This window comes from Vicugna pacos, chromosome 20, assembly GCF_048564905.1.
Source record: "Vicugna pacos chromosome 20, VicPac4, whole genome shotgun sequence".
NCBI lineage: Eukaryota > Metazoa > Chordata > Mammalia > Artiodactyla > Camelidae > Vicugna > Vicugna pacos.
This window is the reverse complement of record NC_133006.1, coordinates 37,250,290-37,270,375: the sequence shown is the minus strand read 5'-3', so window position 1 is coordinate 37,270,375 and position 20,086 is coordinate 37,250,290. Positions and strand designations below refer to the sequence as shown.

The 20,086-nt window shown below is 45.1% G+C and overlaps 1 protein-coding gene across 2 annotated transcripts in view; it reads right to left on the bottom strand.

The window, feature by feature from the left end:
- The window catches only part of ELOVL2 (ELOVL fatty acid elongase 2), a 49,280-nt gene that overhangs the window by 4,573 nt on the left and 24,621 nt on the right, over positions 1 to 20,086 (bottom strand). For both annotated transcript variants that reach the window (XM_072945680.1, XM_072945679.1), the window contains exons 2-5: positions 11,183 to 11,246; positions 8,071 to 8,258; positions 4,477 to 4,554; positions 697 to 868 (exon numbers count right to left, since the gene is read on the bottom strand). In XM_072945680.1, the coding sequence (XP_072801781.1) occupies positions 697 to 868; positions 4,477 to 4,554; positions 8,071 to 8,258; positions 11,183 to 11,198 (454 nt within the window). In that variant the 5' untranslated portion in view covers positions 11,199 to 11,246. The remainder of the gene's footprint in view (positions 1 to 696; positions 869 to 4,476; positions 4,555 to 8,070; positions 8,259 to 11,182; positions 11,247 to 20,086) is intronic.

The following is a 20,086-nucleotide window of genomic DNA, read 5'->3' as shown; positions in this document are numbered from 1 at the left end:
TTGTTCTAATTTTCCACAGAATACTGTTAAATTCTGGGGCACAAGACAGTACCGAATAGAAAAGTACCGTTGTCTCTAGTTCAGTGTTTCTCAAATTGCAGGCCATAACTGACGCATTAGTGAATTGTGAAATTAATGTAGTGAGAGCAGCGTTTTGGAAAGTGAAATCAAATTTTGTTTTAAACGTGCATCACACACAGCCAGGCTAAATACTGTTTCATGAAATTTTTGTTTTGTATAAAATACATACATATGAATGAGGGCATTGAGTGTGATAATAAAATATATTACTTACTGACTTCTCATTTAAAAAAAAGAATAATTGCTCTTGTGGGTCAGAGCGACATGACTTTTTCAGAATGAGAAAACAAGCCCAAAAAGTTGAAATGACTTTTAAAAAAAAAAAGTTGAAAAACAATCTATATCACAGCCAAGTGGTGATGGTGGAAGGTGTTATATTTAGTTTTACAGCCCCAAGTAATAGAGTCATCCGACAGTTTGGTGCGTGGAAAAGAAAACATTTTAAAAATTTAACGTTAATACTCAAAGAGTCTGCCAAGATCAAAGACCAGAAATGGAACATGTGCTCCCCGTGCGACAAGCAGGCCAGGAGGGGCCCCTCCCTCCCCTGACTGTCGGGCAATGCCCACTGAGAGACCCATCACCGAGAACTGAAAAACGGACAAAAGTACTTACTTTGCCCACAAGGTATCCAGTTCAGAACACACCACCAGATATTAAACATAGAGGCGTGATGGTAGACGTGAAGAAAGGTAATCTGACTGGTTTTCTTCCGCAACACAAAGAAAATCGTGTCCAGGAACTCGATTAACTTGGAGAAGTAGTACCACCACAGCACCTTGGCTACCTGTGAGGACGAGAAACGGGAGGGCGGAAAGGTGAGCCAGGACATCGCCCGGGGCCGCGCCAGCGCGCCTGCCTCTCAGACCGTCAGGAAAGCATCTCACCCGGAGCCTTTGGTCCCAGCCATCCAGCCCACTCTAGTGAGAGGAATTCTCTCTGCAAAGCACGTAATCCAATCCAGTCACTCCTCTGCAGCTACAGAACCAAGTCTACGCTGATGCAGGCTCTTCCCAGGTCTGGGGGCTGCTGTGGCCACCACCCTCCTCCCAGCGCACCACCTGGCATCCGGCCCACGCCTCTCCCCCTCCTCCCTGCGTTCCTCTGCTACCCAGCGTCAGGCATGGTCCTGCCGTCTGAGGAACACTCCTCTCGAATACCACCTTTCTCTGTAACTAGCCCCCTCCTCTCTTTTCTCAGGCTGAATTAACCCGGCTTCTTCATCTGTGGTCCCAAGTCACTTTAGGCCTCTGTCACCAACAGCCATAGCCAAGCAGGGTGAGTGTGAGGACTCCTTCCCCCCAGGCTGTCAGTCACTTGGGGGCAGAGACCGTCTGCTCAGGGCCCAGTGCTCAGCAGGAGATCACTGCTGCTGTTACACTGGTTTTTTCCTCCGTTCCTTTAATGTTCATATTTTGTCCCTTCAACATAATGCTACCTAGGGGGAGGGAAATAGCTCAGTGGTAGAGCACATGCTTAGCATGCACGAAGTCCTGAGTTCAATCCCCAGGACCTCCTTTAAAAAAAAAAAACATGCTACAAGGTCATGACGGCAACTTCCCCTCCCCCCTGAACCCCTCGCAATCCCATCTGCAGGAAACGCTTCCAATAAAGGCGCTGTGTTCCCAGCGCTAACATTTCAACATGAGAGGAAACACTGTGTGATAGAGATTTTGACATCACAACGTAATGCTCTACTGTTCGCTTCCCAGGAAGAAAGTCACAAGGTGGGGCAGCATCCTTCTTAATGTTTAAGGGGAAAATTAACCCTCAAAAATATTAAACCACAAATAAATACATACATTGGACAATGACCTTCAGAGAACTGTACGTGTCCCAAAGCACAACAACGGCCTGTGAGGACATATTGGAAATGAAATGGGTATAATCTGTGTATCTTACTCTTTGCATTATAGCTTTGAAGATGTTTAAAAATGCACATCTTAAAATCTGTAATTAAAAGGTTTCTACCTTCTCTTATGAATAGCCCATATTTTTTATTATGGAAAATTTCGAAATTCACAGATGCAGAATGAGTAAGTCATACAAACCCTCTGGTTTCTAACACTGAACTTCAGAATCTTCAATATGATTCCCATTTGTGGAATCAGTTCTATTTCCTGCCACTCTTGCTGGTGTGGGAGGAGGGCAGCACAAGCAAATCCAGAGTATCTCATATTCTGTCTCTAACAATTTCTAACAGATAGGGAGATTTTGTTTTAACATAACCTCCAGACACTATCTTATCTAACAAAATTAACAACTCTTCAGGATCCTCTAATAGCCTCATCAATGTCCAGACCTCTCTCAGAAGTGTCTTTTTGTAAGTGATTTGTCTGAATCAGGACCCAGACAGGGTCCAGCTTGCACTTGTTTGACATGGTGGCTAGGCCCCTTCTAACCAGTGACAGGCTCCTTTCCTTGCTCCTGTTTTCTTTCATGTCTTGCACTTCTTTAGAAAAGAGGTCAGTTGTACTGAACTCCTGACAGTACGGACCTGGAATACGGTTTCGTCCTAGTGTTGTTTACCTTGTTTCTCCATCTGCCCCATTTTCTGTAAATAGTGATTAGACTTAGAGGCCTGACTGGATTCAGGTTTAAGGTTTGGGGCGAGAACACAGGTGACCCTTGAACAACACGGGGGCCAGGGCGCCGGCCTCCGCACAGTGGAAAGTCTGTCACTGGCTGACAGCACCCCCTCCACAGCGCAGGCCCCCGTGTCCGCGGATTGCGTGGTACAGCAGTTACTTGTATCGAAAATCCCACGCAGTTCAAGTCAACCGTGCTCCGTGAGTGCTCCATAACATCACACCCAGGGGGCCGTAATTTCTGGTTGTTCCACTGAGACTCAGATGCACAGTGGGTTCGGGTGGCAACCACCTAATCCAGTCATTAAGTTCCCACCCATCTCCCTCCCCGCAGGTTCATTGCTTACAGATGACGGCTGCCTGGCTCCGTTACTTCACAAGAAGCTGCCAAAGGGTGGTTTGCAAGCTCTCTTCATACTTGGGCATTTTTCTTTTTTTTTTTATGGAGAAGAATTCTTCCATCTTTAGTTATTTGGAAATTCACATATGAAAGCCAAGATGTTTTGATTTTTTTCCCCTTTAATTTTTTTTTCTAGACTGAATTGGTGCTCTAGCAATTTTCAAAAAGCAACAATGAGGATTTTTTTTGCATCATCTTAAATTTTTTTAATACGTCTAATATGTCTGTATTCTTTACGATACTCAGACTGTCCCATCATTAGCTGTGGGAGCCCCTTCAAGGTGGCTCCTACATCTTCCCGTCACAACCCTACTATCTGGGGCCGCTTCCTTGCTTTCTGCCACAAGGTGGCCTGGATTCTTCTCATATACATTCCCACCCCCGAACCAGGAATCAGCCAGCTCTCTGAGGACCCTAAGCCCTTCTGGTTTGGATTTTATTTAAAGAGCACAACCTGGGTATTCATTGCTGGGTTGTCGCAGACTAACCAGGCCTTTTCTGTAGACAGAGCTAAGAAATACATTTGTTTTTAGAAAGAATAAAGTTAATTCTAATATTTCCAATTTGAATCTACGATTACTGGGTTTGAGTTTAACTTTTCAATAATCTCATCTATGATGTTTCAAATATGAGTTGTAATGATACTAACATTATTATATACTTTATTCTAAGTGTACCTGTAACAGTCTCATAAAAAGCAGTATCAGTATTTTTATTAATAATAGCAGCCAAAAACTTCCTGAATACTGTTCAGCTATATCTCACTAGGGATGTGCAGTCAAAACACAGTGTCTAGAGTCACCAAAATAATTCTTCTTTGGGTAGTTGTGTTAACAACTTAAGATATGGGTACACTATTCTAGTTTATTTCCAAGATTTAGAGGGGGGGGGGCTGCCTTGCTTTCTTTTTCAATTTAATTTTGTTTTATGCTTTTGTAAAAACACCTAGTGGGCCTGAAGTCAGATATAAGACAAGGTACGTTCAGAGAAGTCTAGCTTCCATCCCTAAACCCTCTGCCCTGTCCCCTCCCCGGAAAGGAAACCACTCTGGTAGCTTTTGGTGCATTCTGCTGTTGTTTCTTTCTAAGAACATGAGCAAACACACACATATGCACATCATTTCTTGCACAGAAGGCACTCTCCTATGAGCACGGTCTGCGGGCTGCTTTTTTCCACTTGGCTGTATCTGGTATCTTCTGTACCAGGGCAGAGAGCATCCTCGTTGCCCTTTGCAGAGGGAAGCTCTGTGTGGATGCGTCCTGGTTTGTTCATTCAGTCTGTCCCCCCCAGTAAGCACTTCCACGAGGGCAGGGGACTGCTTCTGATCTAATCCCAGCCTCCAACCCCATGTCTGGAAGGAGAAAGCCTCACATGTACAGGGAGAGAGAGCTACAGAGGTTGACTCACCCGGATATCGGCCTCCCCTGCGCTGGTGAGAGCTTGACACTGCAAGTTGTAGCCTCCTTCCCAACTGGAGAGGATAAGCTGCCAAAGGAACAAGGAAGGGGGGAGTTCAGTTTTCATCCAAATTCTTGTGTTGGATTTCCCATCGTGTTTCTGACTGGCGTCTATTCAAGATTTGAGTTCTTCCCAGAACTGGAGTTGGACTCGACCCATTCTTGCTGTTGAACTGCTATCAGTGGTTACACTCCTTAGTTAATATAATCTACTTCTAACCTTTACATCTGCCAAAAGTAACAGAATTTAGCCATTGCTTGTGTAACACAGTGTTTTATGTAAGGAATTTATCATAAGTTTCTGCAAGTAAAATGTAGAATTAAGTGTAAACAAATGTGAGGAAACAGCATGAAAATTTTAATAATACTTTACACTGGCTTATATATAAAGATCTTAGTTGATCATCTCAATCATTTTTTGAAGTTTTTACCATTTCACAGATATGAATCCCAAGGCTCAAAAAGGTTCTTAAATCAAGTTCTTCATTGTATTTATGCTACGTGGTAGTCAGTCATTTGTGTGATTATAATTGATTAATGTCTGCTTTCCCCGTTATGCTCAAAAAACAAAAAGCTCCATAAAGTCTACGCCTCCTTTTCTGCTCATATTTGCATCTGGGTTCCTCGCTCAACACCTGGAGCGGAGACGTGCTCAGCGCTTTCACGATGGCGCATCTTGATGACTGTATGAAAGTGGATTATTTGCTCTGGGTTACACGGCTAGAAAATGGTCCAGCAGTGACTGGACTCAGCCCTTCTAATTCCTTGTCTAGTGTTTCTACATTATAAGAAGATGAACTTTCTTTGCAGAAAACTCTACAAAAGAAGTTCTCTTCTTTCTTTCCCACTATACTAAGAAACTTAAAATTCCAGAATATAAGGCCTTTGGCTTTGATTTACATAAGATATTACATGTAAATGCCTACAGTTTTCTGTTGCTTATCAGAAATGTGTGAAGGTACAGAACTGTTAACATTCACTAGCAGAGCAGGGAGGGAGAGGTGTTAATGAATTGAACACTAAAAAGACATGAACTACTAAAAACCATGAGGATGTTTTAGAGTCTTTTCTCCAATATCCTTATTTACTGCTCTTTCCTTCTAACAAAAACCTCTTGCAGTTAACATCACAATTACAGATTACCAGGATAAATGAATCCAGTGAAAGTTTAAAAGAGACTGAACTTTCCAGATGGCAAGAACGCAGGTGTCGCTTGAACAACACAGGGGTCAGGGCGCCGACCTCTGCACAGTGGAAAGTCTGTGTCTGGCTGACAGCGCCCCCTCCACAGCGCGGTCCCCCCATGTCCGCGGATTGCGTGGTACAGCAGTACTTGTATTGACAATCCTGCATGTAAGTTCACCTCGCCCCCAGCCCGTGGCTCCCTAGTGCCCGAGGGCAAAGGCTGTGCTCCAGAGTCCAGAACACCCCCTGCCACAGCACAGGGATGCAGAACCTATGTGTTGAAAGAATAATTCATAACTGTAGTGTAGCTTCCTGGCCTGAGCAAACCTCTGGCCTGGGCATAACCAGTTAGCAAGGTTAAAGGAAGCTGTCACTTGACTGGTGTCTACTAAACATACCCCAGTGGTGTCCAAGAGAAGAACCCTCGCCCTGAGAGAGGCTACAGTCAGGCGACCAGGAGCAATCCGTCAGCAGTGTGATTCTGCACCAAGAGACAGGCGTGTGGGAAGAGGGACAGCGGGCGGGCAGGGGCTGAAACCGGCCGTGGGGAAGGAGCTCCGGGCAGACGCTCTCCCCCAAACCGCGCGCCCAGCTGTTCAAACACTAAGCTGCTGTTCTTGTTCTGGCTGATGGTGCCTAATATTCGCCTGAAAATTTATGAGGCCTTTTCACGTTTACTGGCTGCTACCTGTGCTAGTCTGTGAGCTCTCCCAGTACAGAAGCCACATCCAGCCATCTCTGTAGCCCCGCAGCCGCACCCAGCAGGTACTCAGTGTAGGCTGAACAGGACTGACTCATCCTTACGCTCCCGAGCCAGCAAGGTAGGACAGACACCATATTAAAGCCGAGCTGTCTAAGGTTCAGTGAACTTAAGTCACTCCTCTAGAGTTAGAGAAAGCGAAGAGCCGACACTTGACTTCGGGTCTTCTGACTCCACCTACATCAAAGCCTCCAGCAGGGACGAGTTCCCGTGGTCACACGTTCAGGCTCGCCCCTCGGCACGGCTGCTACTTCTGCGGACAGCCCAAGCAGGAGGAGCTGTCTCTCTGTTACACAGGGAGACACTAGCCCCATCAAATACTATCTTGCAAACACATCTAGGTAACTAAAATTTACCTAGTAGGGAACCTAAAATAAAAATTCCCGTTAGAGTCAGGTGAACTAGAGAACAGCCACGTGACGTGATTTCCAAGCTGTTGGCGTGGCTTTCCTGACCCCAAATTCCACCTCCTGCACTCTGATGCTTAAAATCCCACAATCAGATTTTCCTGACAGTCATTTCAGATAACAGTTATGAACCATTATTAGAATGGTGCCTATTAGACTAGTGCACAGATTAATCTCCAAGGTGAGAGGGCCTGTATTTGGGGCAAGAATTGATTTCTGTGTGGACTCCAAGGACACCAGGAAGGCAGCAACACTTGTGCCACCATCAGCCACTGATCGTTTATATGAATGATTTTATCCTAACTTTTCCCTGAAAGGGTTTAGCTATGTTTTAGCTCTTTCTCTCTCAAGCAGGTTTATTTACCACTTTGACATTTTCTCTTGTATTATAGTAAAATAAAACCTTTGGCTGTAGAGGCAGGGCAGTCATTACTTGTTCTTTTCCTTGTAAAAAAAATTTACCTGGGTTTGGCACGTTCTAAAGGAATAGGGAAGACATGATGCGACGAGAGCGGCTGTGGCCACTGGAGTGTCGCCCCAGACCTCAGAAGTCAGCCCTGAGGACACACGGTGGTCCAAAGCTGCGGGGAGGAGCCTTTAAGGGATGGTATATTTGCATTTCGGTCCAACTAACTGCATTTGATATTTAATTTTAAAAATACTCGGTTCCAAAACAGCTGTGTATTCTCAGGCAAGTCAGGTTAACTTTTATAAGCCTCAGTATCATAATCTACAGAAGGAGAAAAGTGGTAACATACGACCTTTTAAGGCCCATTCAGATTGAAACTGTGATTTTAAATTACAATGAAAGACTAAGGACTAAAGAAATCGGTCTAAATTGGAATAAGAAAAATTCAAGTTAGAAACAAAGACTTCTAGGACTTTGGGAAGGAATAATATCAAATGCTGGAAGAGCTTCTTGAGGTTTTTTTTTTAATGATTATTATTATTGAAGTATAGGGTCTTTACAATGTTGTGTTAATTCCTGGTGGACAGCATTGTGATGCAGTCATACGTGTATATTCCTTTGCATATTCTTTTCCACTACAGGCCATTACAAGGTACTGAGTGTCATTCCCTGCGCTGTTCTGAGACGGTAGAGGACAGCACTGAGGCGACGGTGGACAGTTCCGGGAGCCCAGAGGTAACTGCTTCTGGAAGTCGCTCAGGGGCTGTCCTGCTGCGCACTTACCTCCACCAGCATGTACGCGGAGAGCAGTGTGATTCCAAGGTTGTACAAGGTGAGGACGCCCCTGAGGGGAAGGGCCGGTCTGTTCTTCATGTATTTGTTGCCCAGCCATATTGAAAGCAGATACAAGACAGTGAAGAGAAAGGTAGGAAGGCAGGAGTCCAACATGAACCAGCCTCTGACTCGAGCATCTGAAAAGAAACGCACAGTGAGGCTCGGGAGGAGCAGCGGTGCAGCCATCGTGAGCCGCCACGCGCGACAGGGACAACGGCCCGGCGCAGGCAAGCTGCGTGTGGCTGATAGTTGAGGAGCAGCAGCCAGCAGGGGCTGGAGCAGTTAGGAAGATTCCATGGAACAAACGTGGCTTGAACTGGACCCTGTGTAACGGGGACAAGTGAGAAAGGCAGCACGCAATAGTTCTTCAAAGTCTAACTTGGGAACAGCTACTGTATTTACTTGAACTCGATAAACACAAATGAGCTTACTGTGCCATTTTATGGATGTAAAAACAGCTCAGAAAGCATTAGTACTTAGAGAAGGCCACACAGTAGTTGGCAGCCGAGTCAGGATTTGAATTCACACCTGACTCCAGCCCACTTTACCTTGCCGCTGCCTCCCACCGAGAAGCTTTGAGTAGGCGGGAGAGAAGGCACATTGATACCGTCTTCTAACTCCTAAAACGCACAGTCCCCAGAATTTGCTTAGGATCATTGTGCAGAAACCAGGAATGGTTTTGAGCTCAGCTGATCCAAACGGAGCAGTGGGATTCCAGTAGGGCAAGCCTGACAAGCTGGAGACAGCAAAGGCAGAGCCTTGGCGCCGAGCACTCAGAACTGAGTCAACAGCTGTTGCCGTGAGCCGTGTGGTTGGTGGGATTTCACTGCTACGGGAAACTAGTAACACACATGGTCTACTTCCGTGCTTTCCAATCATCTCAGAGGTGTCAGTTTAACCTCCCAGCTGCGGCATATGCTCTGTGAGATGGACCACGTCTCACATTTCTCCTCTGTGTCACTTACAACTGATAACCACTTAGTGCAGAGTTGAAGAAGACTCACCAGATACGTAGCAACTGGCACATGGAGTCCAGCACATATTACCTAATACAGCACCCGAGGCTTTCCTTTTCTCTTGCCACGGTTCTGTAAATGCTGCCGTGGTCATTAGGGAGGGTCGTAACTGTTCCAACCAAAAGGTGGGAACAAATACTCATAACATTTATTATCTTTGGGACTTGAGACCTTAGCTCCACATCTGGGTCAAGTATTTGCCCAGAACAACCTATCCTGATGGTACCAACACGGAGCAGGTCAAGTCAGAAAAGCCTCGGGGACACCTGTAAGTCCACCAGGTGGCCTCGGACCGCTGAAGCCTGGGCCACTTCTCAAAGGGGAAAAGGATTCTTGATGGCCTGGGGCGAGACTCCCTGTCACTGTGGAGGTCACCTGATCCAGCTGTCAACTGTCAATCTCACAATCTCCTTGCCGCAAAGGAAACGTCCATAAAAATGAGCGAAGCTAAGCAAACAACCGCAATCCTATCCTTAGCTAATCCCCTAGCCACGTAATTCCAAGTCACGGTGTTCTTACTGATAGCAAAGTTCAGTGCGGCCTTGGCTCAGAGACACTGCTGGTTAACCCCCTAGTGGAAATGTCACGTGGAAAGCCAGCCGCCCAGAAGCCCCGCATGACGATGTTAGCACGCCAGGCCTCTGTGCTCCCTGCTAGAACTCAACAGAACACGTTAACTACGGCAGGTCACGAGCTATGGGGATCCCAGCCTGCCTGCCTCACAGGAGCCTCCCAAGGATAAACTGGAAAACAAAACAAAAACCAAAGACAATGTGAAAATACATGATTTGTAAAGCTCTGACCAATCATAGAGCATCATTTCATCAAAACCATGCAAATAGTCATTCCCTTAGGGTAGTTTATGGAGCCCGTGTAGAAACTAGAGAGTGGTCTAAATACTCCCTAAATGATTCCGTTTAAGGATTCTGAGAAACAGGGAAACCTCATTCCCCACCTCCCCCAGTGATGCTGAGGAGACAACTTGCAGGTTTTTCACATCTTTGTGAACCAGAAAGACTCAAGGGAAACAAAACACGTTGTTCAGAATTTATTCGTTTATTTGCACTATGTATTTATTTAAATATGTGCCTAATAGGTTCCTAGAACTGTAAGGGGCCCCGGAGATCCGTCATAGCTCCTGCGCTGGTGGGAGAAAGACCTATTAACAACAACGAAGTACGTGAAGGAAATAAACACAGGCCGCACGGGAGAGTAAGGAGGGCCTGCTTTCGAGGGCCGATCTCTGGCGTCCTGACCAGGGAAAGCCTCACTGAGGAGGGGACAGTGACACCTGGTGTGTGAGGGGGTAGGACTTAGTGGGAGGAACAGCATAGCAAAGAACTTGCCATATCTGAGGGCGTAAGAGGCGTCCAGGGAGTGAGGCCGAGGAGCACGGACTGTCGGACTGGACAGTACGGGGAACATGGTCCACGGTGAGGAGTTTGGTTTCTATCCTGAAGACACCGGGAAGACACGGAAGAGTCTTAAGCTGCAGTGCCACAGAACAGGATATAGACTTTGAAAATATTACTCCAGCTGACAGGTCACACATGATGAGAAAGGGGCCGACAGGCTGGGAGGCCCTGTAGGGGCTGAGGGACCCGTGATGGCGGAATGACCAGAGCTGAGAAGCCAGAACTCGTGGCCCTGGGCAGAGAAAGTCACTCATCTTTACAGGGGATTTACCTAGATAGGGCAGGGGGAAGGCCGCGCATGACTGCGGGGAGGAAGTGGGAGGGATGGGCAGCAGGGGAGGAGAGGAAGCAGCAGCTTAGATGGAAGCTACCTCCGTCCTGGAGGCCAGAGATGCCCCTGGGCCAGTATCCACTGCACTCTGTTCACGCTCCTGCTCCCAGAGCTTGAACCCCAGAGAGGCTGAGCAGGAGGCATGAGGCCTCCGCATGTCCTGGGAGGTGGACATCAAATGGAGGGCGGGTTAAAGTCTCTGAGTGTTAAGTACCGTACTCTTTAAGACACCAGAAATGACAATCCTCTCTAACTCAGCTGTGTTCCCACCACATCAAGTTCTCAAGCAGCTCACTCACCCCGAGGTCCAAACATATTGTCCAAAAAAGCATTGATTTCATCATCAAAGGCCTTTAGATGCTCCTGAAAAGACAAAGAAAACAATGATTTCAGTGGATTTGGGGGGAATGACTCAAAACAAACCACTGCCAGTGACATACAGTGGACAGAATCTCCAAGTCCTGGCTTTGAGGGCTTTCAACTGCCAGGACTTAAGGAGAGCAGACCTCCAGACTTCCGGAGCAGCTCCTCAAGCCAAGGCAGGAGAACACAGAGCACGTGGAGCACACCGTGCCCCCAGGAGAGGATCTTTGGCAAGCATCCTGGGCGAGTGGACTGGTCCCTGCCTAAATCTGAGCTGAGCAGGGCGGCCCTCAGGAAGTTCGTACAGAACATTCTCTATAATCAATAGCTGGACTGCAGTCAGAGCATCTTATTCTCAAAGAAAGTGTAAGTGCCAAAGAGAATTAAGTTACTGGCATCTGAGAAGATGTGCGCGTCGGCACTTACCACCTGCACCAGCCCTCATTCCTGACCTTGATCCTGAGAGAAATTTCAAGGAAACTTCAGTCTCTGGGAACTTGACAAAGCTTGGGAAGGAGGATGAGCATGAAAGACTAGCAGTTATTAGCACCCACTATTTGCTGACCAGTGTCTTAGGACCTTTATTGGTTCATAATATCTCCACGAAAAGTATCTGGGCTAAACCAAGTTTGGATGTTTTTATCTTTGGTCCCCATGATGGACATCTCAGGAGACCTCCAGACTGGAGAAAGGTCAATTACCTAACATCTCCATGGGGCAGAATATTGTTTGTGTTGCCGCTGGAGTGGGGCAGACCCATCCAGAGCCCTCTCATTCCTGAGCAAAGAATGTTTACCTCGCTAACGTAACCCTCACCACTGCCCATAACAAACACTGGTGAAATCCTCTTCATTGCCACATCCACCCACAATGTTTAACCTTTTCCGGTTTGTTTGCCAGGGTTCAAAATCCACTTTCCAACATCTGTAGGTCTAAGAAAACTCTAAAGGTCACAAAGCTCGTACTATTCTACTATCTTGCAGACATTTACTCACAGTGGAGACAAAGAGAAGCAAAAGAAAAGAGGGGAACATATGAAGAGAGTAGAGCATGAAAGAGATGAATATGAACGAATTCTTTCAGTCACTGATTTACTGAGTCACTAACCAGTTACCTGGACATTACTGTGTGCCAGCACCACGTCAGATGCTGAAACACGAGGGCCAGTGAGGCGTGGCCCTTATCCTCACACAGACAAGTCATCAGTGACTACGAACCATTTTCTTAAGTGTGATGAGAGAGGTTTACAGGGAGGTGCTGTAAGAACCAAGAGGAAGGAACTACTAGTCATAAAAAAGAAGGAAATCACGCCATTTGTGACAACATGGATGGACCTTGAGGACACTGTGCTAAGTGAGTAAGTCAGACAGAGGAAAATACTGTATGACCTTATTAATGTGTGGACCCCAGAAGAAACAAAAAACAAAAAACAAAAACAAAATAACCAAACTCATAGATACAGAGAACAGATTGGTGATTGTCAGAGGCAGGAGGTGGCGCGTAGGAGAACTGGGTGAAGGGGGTCAAAGGGTACAAACTTGCGAGTCCCAAGATGGTCCTCCTGGCTTCTGACTTGACGTGCTGGACTGATCACCACGTCCTCCTGCCTCAGTTGCCGTTTTCTGAGAGCACCCCGGACACGAGAACCATGAAGGGCACCTGGTTTCCAGCTGCCATGACGCTGACTGGGACTCAACATAAACCAGGGGCATATCAAACTGGAGGACACTTCCCGGTCTGTTCTTGAAGGCGTGAACGCTGATCACTGTGGGGACCGCCTCATCCCAAACGCCTCGATGGCCCAGACCGTCTGCAGCAAAGGCTGTCTTGCCATCGGATCAGAATCACCATCACTGTGATTAAGGGCCATTCCACAGAAGCCAAGCCAGAAGCAAGGCAGAAATAAACCCACCACCCAAACTCTGCTGGGCTTTCTCTGGTCTCTAAATGATGGGACCTCCGATGCTGGTTTTTTCTCTTCCTTTCCTTCTCCCCTCCCCTCCTGTCCCTCTTCCTTTACGTTCGTTCCTCATTCCCTTTCTCGCCTTCCATCCCTTCCCTCCCTCGCTCCCTCCTTCCCTCTGTCCCTCATTTATGTTTTAGGCACTTGATAGCTTTTAGTATTTATCTATCATGGGCATTATGTTACATAAAAATCCAGTGATTTGAGCTCTTGGGTTGGTCCTATTTTGTTGATTTCATTTTACAGGACATTGTAAAGATACTTATTCAATCAGAATATGTACCTATTTCCCACTGCCAACTCCCTTCCTCACTGCTTTTAAAAAAGAACAAAAGCCATTAAGATGATAAAACAGTTAAGTTGGAAGAAGGTATAGTATCCAAATCCTTAAAAGAATTTCATAATAACCACAATGGTGAGCAATAATAATTAGCTCCTGTTTTTCAAACACTCAACATGTGCCAGGCATTTGATGGATATTAGCTATAACTTTCACAAGAGCCATGCAAGTTGGGTATTTTTCCCAGTTTACAGACGTGGAAGCAGACTAAGCTCCAGAGTGGATCTGCCTTGTGAAACTTGAAGGAAGTCCGGTAATGGCTGATGAGGGTTTCACACTGTCAGGGGGAAAGGCTTCGGGGCTGGGGCAGCAGAGGCAGGGCTCTTTGCACGGCGAGCACTGTTCCTTGTGCGGGGGTCCATCTCCTCACACTGAGCGACCAAGAAACCAGAGGCTGATGGTCCTGGGTGAGCCTGAGTCTGTGGGCGGTTCCACTCAGTTAAGGAGAAGGAAAGGTCTTCTCCAGCACAGCAAGTGCTACCGCAGTTGGTTTGTGTGCCCCTTCCCCACGGCTCCTTCTCATCTCCTCCTGGGTGTCTGGTCAAACGGCAGCTCCTTTCTTGTTCCCCTGATGCGTCTCCCGGGGGCCTAATTACTAATCTCACCTAATTGCTTTGGGGCGTCCTGGTCCGTCTCCATCCCTTCACCTGCTCCATGTATTTTGTCATCACACTTACCATTATGCAGATATTCACTGGCTGGTTAACTTGCTTACTGTCTGGGTCCTCCATCAAAACACAAGACCCAGTAGGCCACATTATCCCAATTCCAAGAACCACGCCTGCCACCTAATGGGAACTTAATGCTTAGTGAATGGCCTGATGAAACTCTCATTGTTCTAAACCTTCACAGAACTCATTTGATACTAATTTCATATCACTTTGCATTCCTCGCTGTATTTTAATGTGCACAATCTGGTTTCCAGTATATTTTGAAAGATCCTTAACCCTCTTTTAACACTTGGTATGTCATCAAGTTCTACTGGACCGAATTTTATTCCTTGAGGGTTTTTTTTTATTTTCCAGGAGATTCTTTCTTCCAAAAAACAAAGAAAAATTTGTCTATTTTAAAAGTAGAATTAAACTTATATTTTTTGCAATTAATGTGAGTCCAGTGGACCCTTTTATAAATCTAGGATACACTGTGGGATCCCAGAGGTCTTATTTTTTCTGTATCTTAAAAGATTGTGCTGTTTAATCATCCTAGGAATTCTCACCAATACTCAGTCATTTCAATTTGTGCTAAAAAGAAAAATATTCGAATGTAAGAAAGATAGAATTGGCTAGAAGGACAATGCAGTAGTCATATAAGCCAGCATGATTGCCTCATCCTTCATTTTCATTCTAACCAAAGTAATGCATCACACTTTAAGAGGATATAAAAAAAAGAGATTTTTACAGCTTTTTAAAGATTTCACTGAACACAACTAAAAGTTTTGCATGCTCTAGAGTTCTAATGGTCATACAGATCACCTGGGGATCTTGGCAAAGTGCTGGTTTTCACTCAGTTGGCCCAGGATGGGGCCTGAGAGTCTGCATCTCTCCAAGCTCCCAGGTGGTGTTGATGCTACTGGCCCACAGATCACATCTGGAGTAGCAATGGTTTAGACAGTGGGGATGGTCTCTTGAAATTTGTTTCATTTTGGTCTCTTGAAATTTGTTTTGATTATAATCCAGGTATTAATTTTTATGTGACTTTATGATAAAAATACCAAGTTCCTGCTTACTTTCTACAAATCTACCAAGGATTTTATTGCATGGTCTACTCTATGAAATTCAAACTCGCTGTACACTAGCTATGTCACCTTGCATTTCACAGGCACTTTAGTAATGAACTGTCTCTGCAGATCCATGAGACACCATCTGCATTGCTCAAACAGAAACGGGACCACTGGTTTGGCTGTATTTTTTCCTTATATTTGCTGCATCTGCATACAGCACTCTGAAGGGGGCCTACTACTCAGGGAAGAACGCAGAAAGACTGGCGGCCTCCCTGGGATCAGGACATCGTATTTCTATTAAAGTATCAGAAGACTGCATTCACACATCACATCAGTCAGTCATTGTCAACAAACTTTACCAGGCACTTCTCATGTTAATTGCTGTCAAATTCAAGCCTTGCCCAACCTATACACAACTGAATTTTTTTTACTTAAATGGAATTTTAAACCTTTATCCCTTTCGAATTTATCTTCTTTATTTCAGCCCCATCTTTGTACTCTGATAACAGTATCCAAATTCCTAAATATATATTTATTTTCCCTTTAGGTTTACTAATTTTAAAAATTTTGGCACCTTTATTCAAATCATTAACAAAGAGAAGGGGCACAATCAGGGTGTTATGGACTGAATGTTGGTGTCTCCCATATTGATAATTTGGAGTCTTTACCCCAATGTGATGGTATTTGTTGATGGGGCCTCTGGTAAGGGGTTAATATCCAAAATATATAAAGAATCATACAACTCAATAGCAAAAAAAAAAAAAGCTTGATTAAAAAATGGGCAAAGGAACTAAACAGACATTTTCCCAAAGAACACACACACACGGCCAACACACATCTGAAAAGATAAACATCACTAATCAGAGAAATGCAAAACCATAATGAGCTACTACCTCACACCTGTCAGAACGGCTGTTGTCAAAAAGACAAGAGTTAGCAAAACTGTTGGCAAGGATATGAAGAAAGGAAACCCTTGTGCACTGTTGGGAATGTAAATTGGTGCAGCCATGATGGAAAACAGCATGGGTGGTCTCAAAAAGTTAAAAATTGCCATGTGATCCCAGAATCCCAACTCTGGATATACCCAAAGGAAGTGAAAACAACATCGCAGAGATGCCTGTGCCCCCATGTTCACTGCAGCAGCAGCAGCATTAACAAAGGCTGATATATGGAAACAGTCTAAGCATCTGTCAACAGATGAATGGATAAAAGAGAGGTAATACACATACACACACACACACACACAAACACACACACACACACACACACACACACACACACACACTGGAATATCAGCCATGAAAAGGAAGGAGATCCTGCTGTTAGAACAACTCAGATGGACCTTGAGGGCGTTATGCTAAGTGAAATTAGAGACAAATATGCTGAATCTAAAAAAGCCCAGGGGGGAGGGTAATAGCTCAGTGGTAGAGCATGTGCTTAACGTGCACGAAGTACCTGGGTTCAATCCCCAGCACTTCCTTTCATTAAAATAAAAAATAAAAAAGCCAAACCATAGAAACAGAGTGGTAGTCACCAGGGGCTAGGAAGTGGCGGAAATGGGGAGATACTGGTCAAAGGGTACAAACTTCCAATTATAAGATTAGTAAATTCTGAAAATCTAATACACAACATTTTGACTATAGTTAACAATACTGTATTATATACTGGAAAGTTGCTAAGAGAATAGATCTTAAATGCTTTCACCACAAAAAAATGGTAATTATGCGACAAGATGGCGATGTTAGCTTGCTAATGCGATGGTGGTACTAATTTCACGATACATAAGTGTGTCCAATCATACTGTACACCTTAGACGTACACAGTGCTACATGTCACGTATGTCTCAAGCAAGCTGGGAGAAAACAGCAGCAGCCCCATTCTCAGCAGTGGTTCGCGGTGTCTGCTTGAACCCTGAGTCTCACCTTCTCTAAGCTACCAGGATTCAACCGTCTTCAGAAGATCAGCAGCTGGTTAATGTTCCTCTGCAGGCCTTTCAGAGACGCCTTCAGAGAAGGGCACCCACGGGGCCTTCAGCTCCTTAGTTACCCGCTTCTGCTTCATCCACCGACGCACCACAGGGAGGGGTGTCTGGGTCAAGAGTGACCCATTCCCACACTAAGAGAAGGCTTTTTCCTTCAACCAAAACAAATAAACCCACTTAGAGTTCCTTTAATGGGTTTGTAGCGGTCAGTCCACAGAATGCTGGTCAGATTACCATCCAGTAAGAAGTGAAAACAGAACTTTTTTCCCTGGTTAAAATTATACAAAAATCAAAGCCCCAAAGCAAGCCTAGTCCAGTGACAATCTTGCTATTTTCAATCATTACCAGCATTGTTACTGTTGTTATCAATATTTTAATACAGGGCAAATAACACAGTACAGAGCTCAGGCGAAGGAACGTTCGTTACAATAGTGGACGGCACTGAGATAGCCCAGACATAAACCCTGCATTTTAACCTCCATTCCCTGACATCCAACTGGCTGATTCAGGAATAATTTGCACTGTTTGCCATAAAAATCTGGAAAAATTTAAAAAATCAAATAATTAAGTTCTTTAGCCAAATGACCTCTACCCACCTTTCTAAGCCTCCTCTCCTTCCGGGTGCCTGCGTGTACCCTCTGCTCCAGGCATATCTGAGTATCTGAGGTTCACCCAATGCTTACCCGTCTACTCCCCACCCCCCCACCCCCACTGTAGGTGTTCTTCCTTCCAGCTGGAGGACCCCCAGCTGTCTTTTGGTTTTCCCTGACCACTCTCCTTCTCCCAAACTGGTCAAGATCCTAGCACACATTAGTCACTCAATAAGCATTGTTGGATAAATCAATGAGTTTGCCAGAATTGTGCCAGAAATGAGCCTTGCAAACTTCAGGGGTCCACTTTTGACCTCTTTTCCTTTGACAACACTCTTCTTTGACAGGTTTAGACAGTTACCAGGATTATTATGTGTGAATATATACAGGGCAAGTAAAGACTGCTGGGGATTAGGGAAAAGGAAGAAAGACGCCAGAAGAGCTTTGATAAAGCATCACTGGATCGTAAAGTAGAGGGGGGCCGCAGTCATCCCAAAGTCATAAAGAGACCCATCACTCGGTGGAAGCCAGCTAGCAGGACTCAAATATCTTCTTTGTTCTAGATTTTTTAACATAAATATCAATATTTAAAACTTATTAATTTCAATTCAGGCAAGATCTTGGAGATACTGTAGGTTTGGTTCCAGACCACCGCAATAAAGCATGTATTGTGACAAAGTGAGTCACGTGAGGTTTTTGTTTTCCCAGTACATATAAAAGTTATGTTTATGCTGTACTGTCCTTTATGTCTATGCCCCCCTGAAGTATATGAAGTGTGCAACATCATTATGTCTAAAAAGTGTATGTACCTCAATTATAAAATACTTTATGCTGAAAAATACTAACCATCTTCTCGCCTTCAGCAAGTCATAGCAGTAACAGCAAAGATCACTGTAACACATATAACAAAACAGTTTGAAATAGTCTGAGAATTGCCAAAATGTGACAGAGAGATACAAAGTGAGCAAATGCTGTTGGAAAAGTGGCACGGACAGCCTTGCTAGATGCAGGGTTGCTACAAACCTTCGATATATAAAAACGCAGTATCTGGGGAGCATGATAGATCCAGTTTGCCTATACAGTATTTTAAACACTTTTCTAGTATGCTGTGTGCGTATAAGCATTTAGTCACCTGTGTATCTATATATTGTGAGGTGGTGCCGCTGGCTCACTTCTTGGCTCAGAATTCTCTGCAAACTGGTGGGGCAGCCAGTCCTCTTTACACGAGAGCCCGAGCAACATATCTTGGGAGGGAACTCTTCCCAGGAGGTGCACTGAGGGAGGAGGCAGATACAGACAAGGCTAGCTTAGTAACAAAGCTTTGGACATGAGAGGAGCAATGCTGGGTACAGACTCTGTTACTTGGGATTCTTCGTGGCTCAGTTCCCTGTGGGACCCAGGGAGAGAACACAGTGATGGAAAAAGTACAGGATGTACTTAAATTTGCATGCAGCGCTGGGGCTGCAGGAGAGGAGTGCTTTGTGATCTCTCTAGCACAGAACAGAAATGAAGAGACAGGATTCTTTTCAACTTTTCCATAGAATACGGCTTGGAGTTGGATGCCTGCGGGGCTCTCTGAATCAGCAGTTGGTACCCAGCGGAGACTGGATACCTGATGTGAGCATCAGTGACTTCTGCCAAGCAGCAGCGCTCGGCAGGCACTCAGCACTCCACAGACCCAGTGGGGGATGTTAGGTGGTTGTGGGGCACACGCCTGACCCAGCAGAAGGGGATCTGAGCAAAGGAGGACTATTCTCATGAAATAACTGACCAGAATTACTCCTAACAACCCTGTGAGAGCTCCTGAAACACCTGTCTGGGTACGGGTGTATGCCGAAGGTGGAGGCAGTGAGTGCAGTGGATTTATGAGGAGCTGGGGACAGAACTGCTGAAACATAGATGTGTGGACACAAAGTATTGTGAACGATCAGCGATGCATCTCTCCAGCACACAATGGTCCCTGGTTAACAAAGATATGAGAAAAATATTTCCGATTAAGTCTCAAAAACAGATTTTAAAAACTTCAAAAAATATATTCACAAAGCTTAATTTGTGAATTAATTTGTTGGTTATGCAGAAATTTGCCAAGTTTAAGGAAACTGAAATTTTACTAACCAAATACAAATTCTTAATAATGAACAGTTCCCCCCATCACCACCCTGGTCACTCTGCAAATTATGGCCTTCTCTCCAAGAATATGGAAATAAAATCCAAACACATTATTTCTTTCATAACTATCTAGCCTC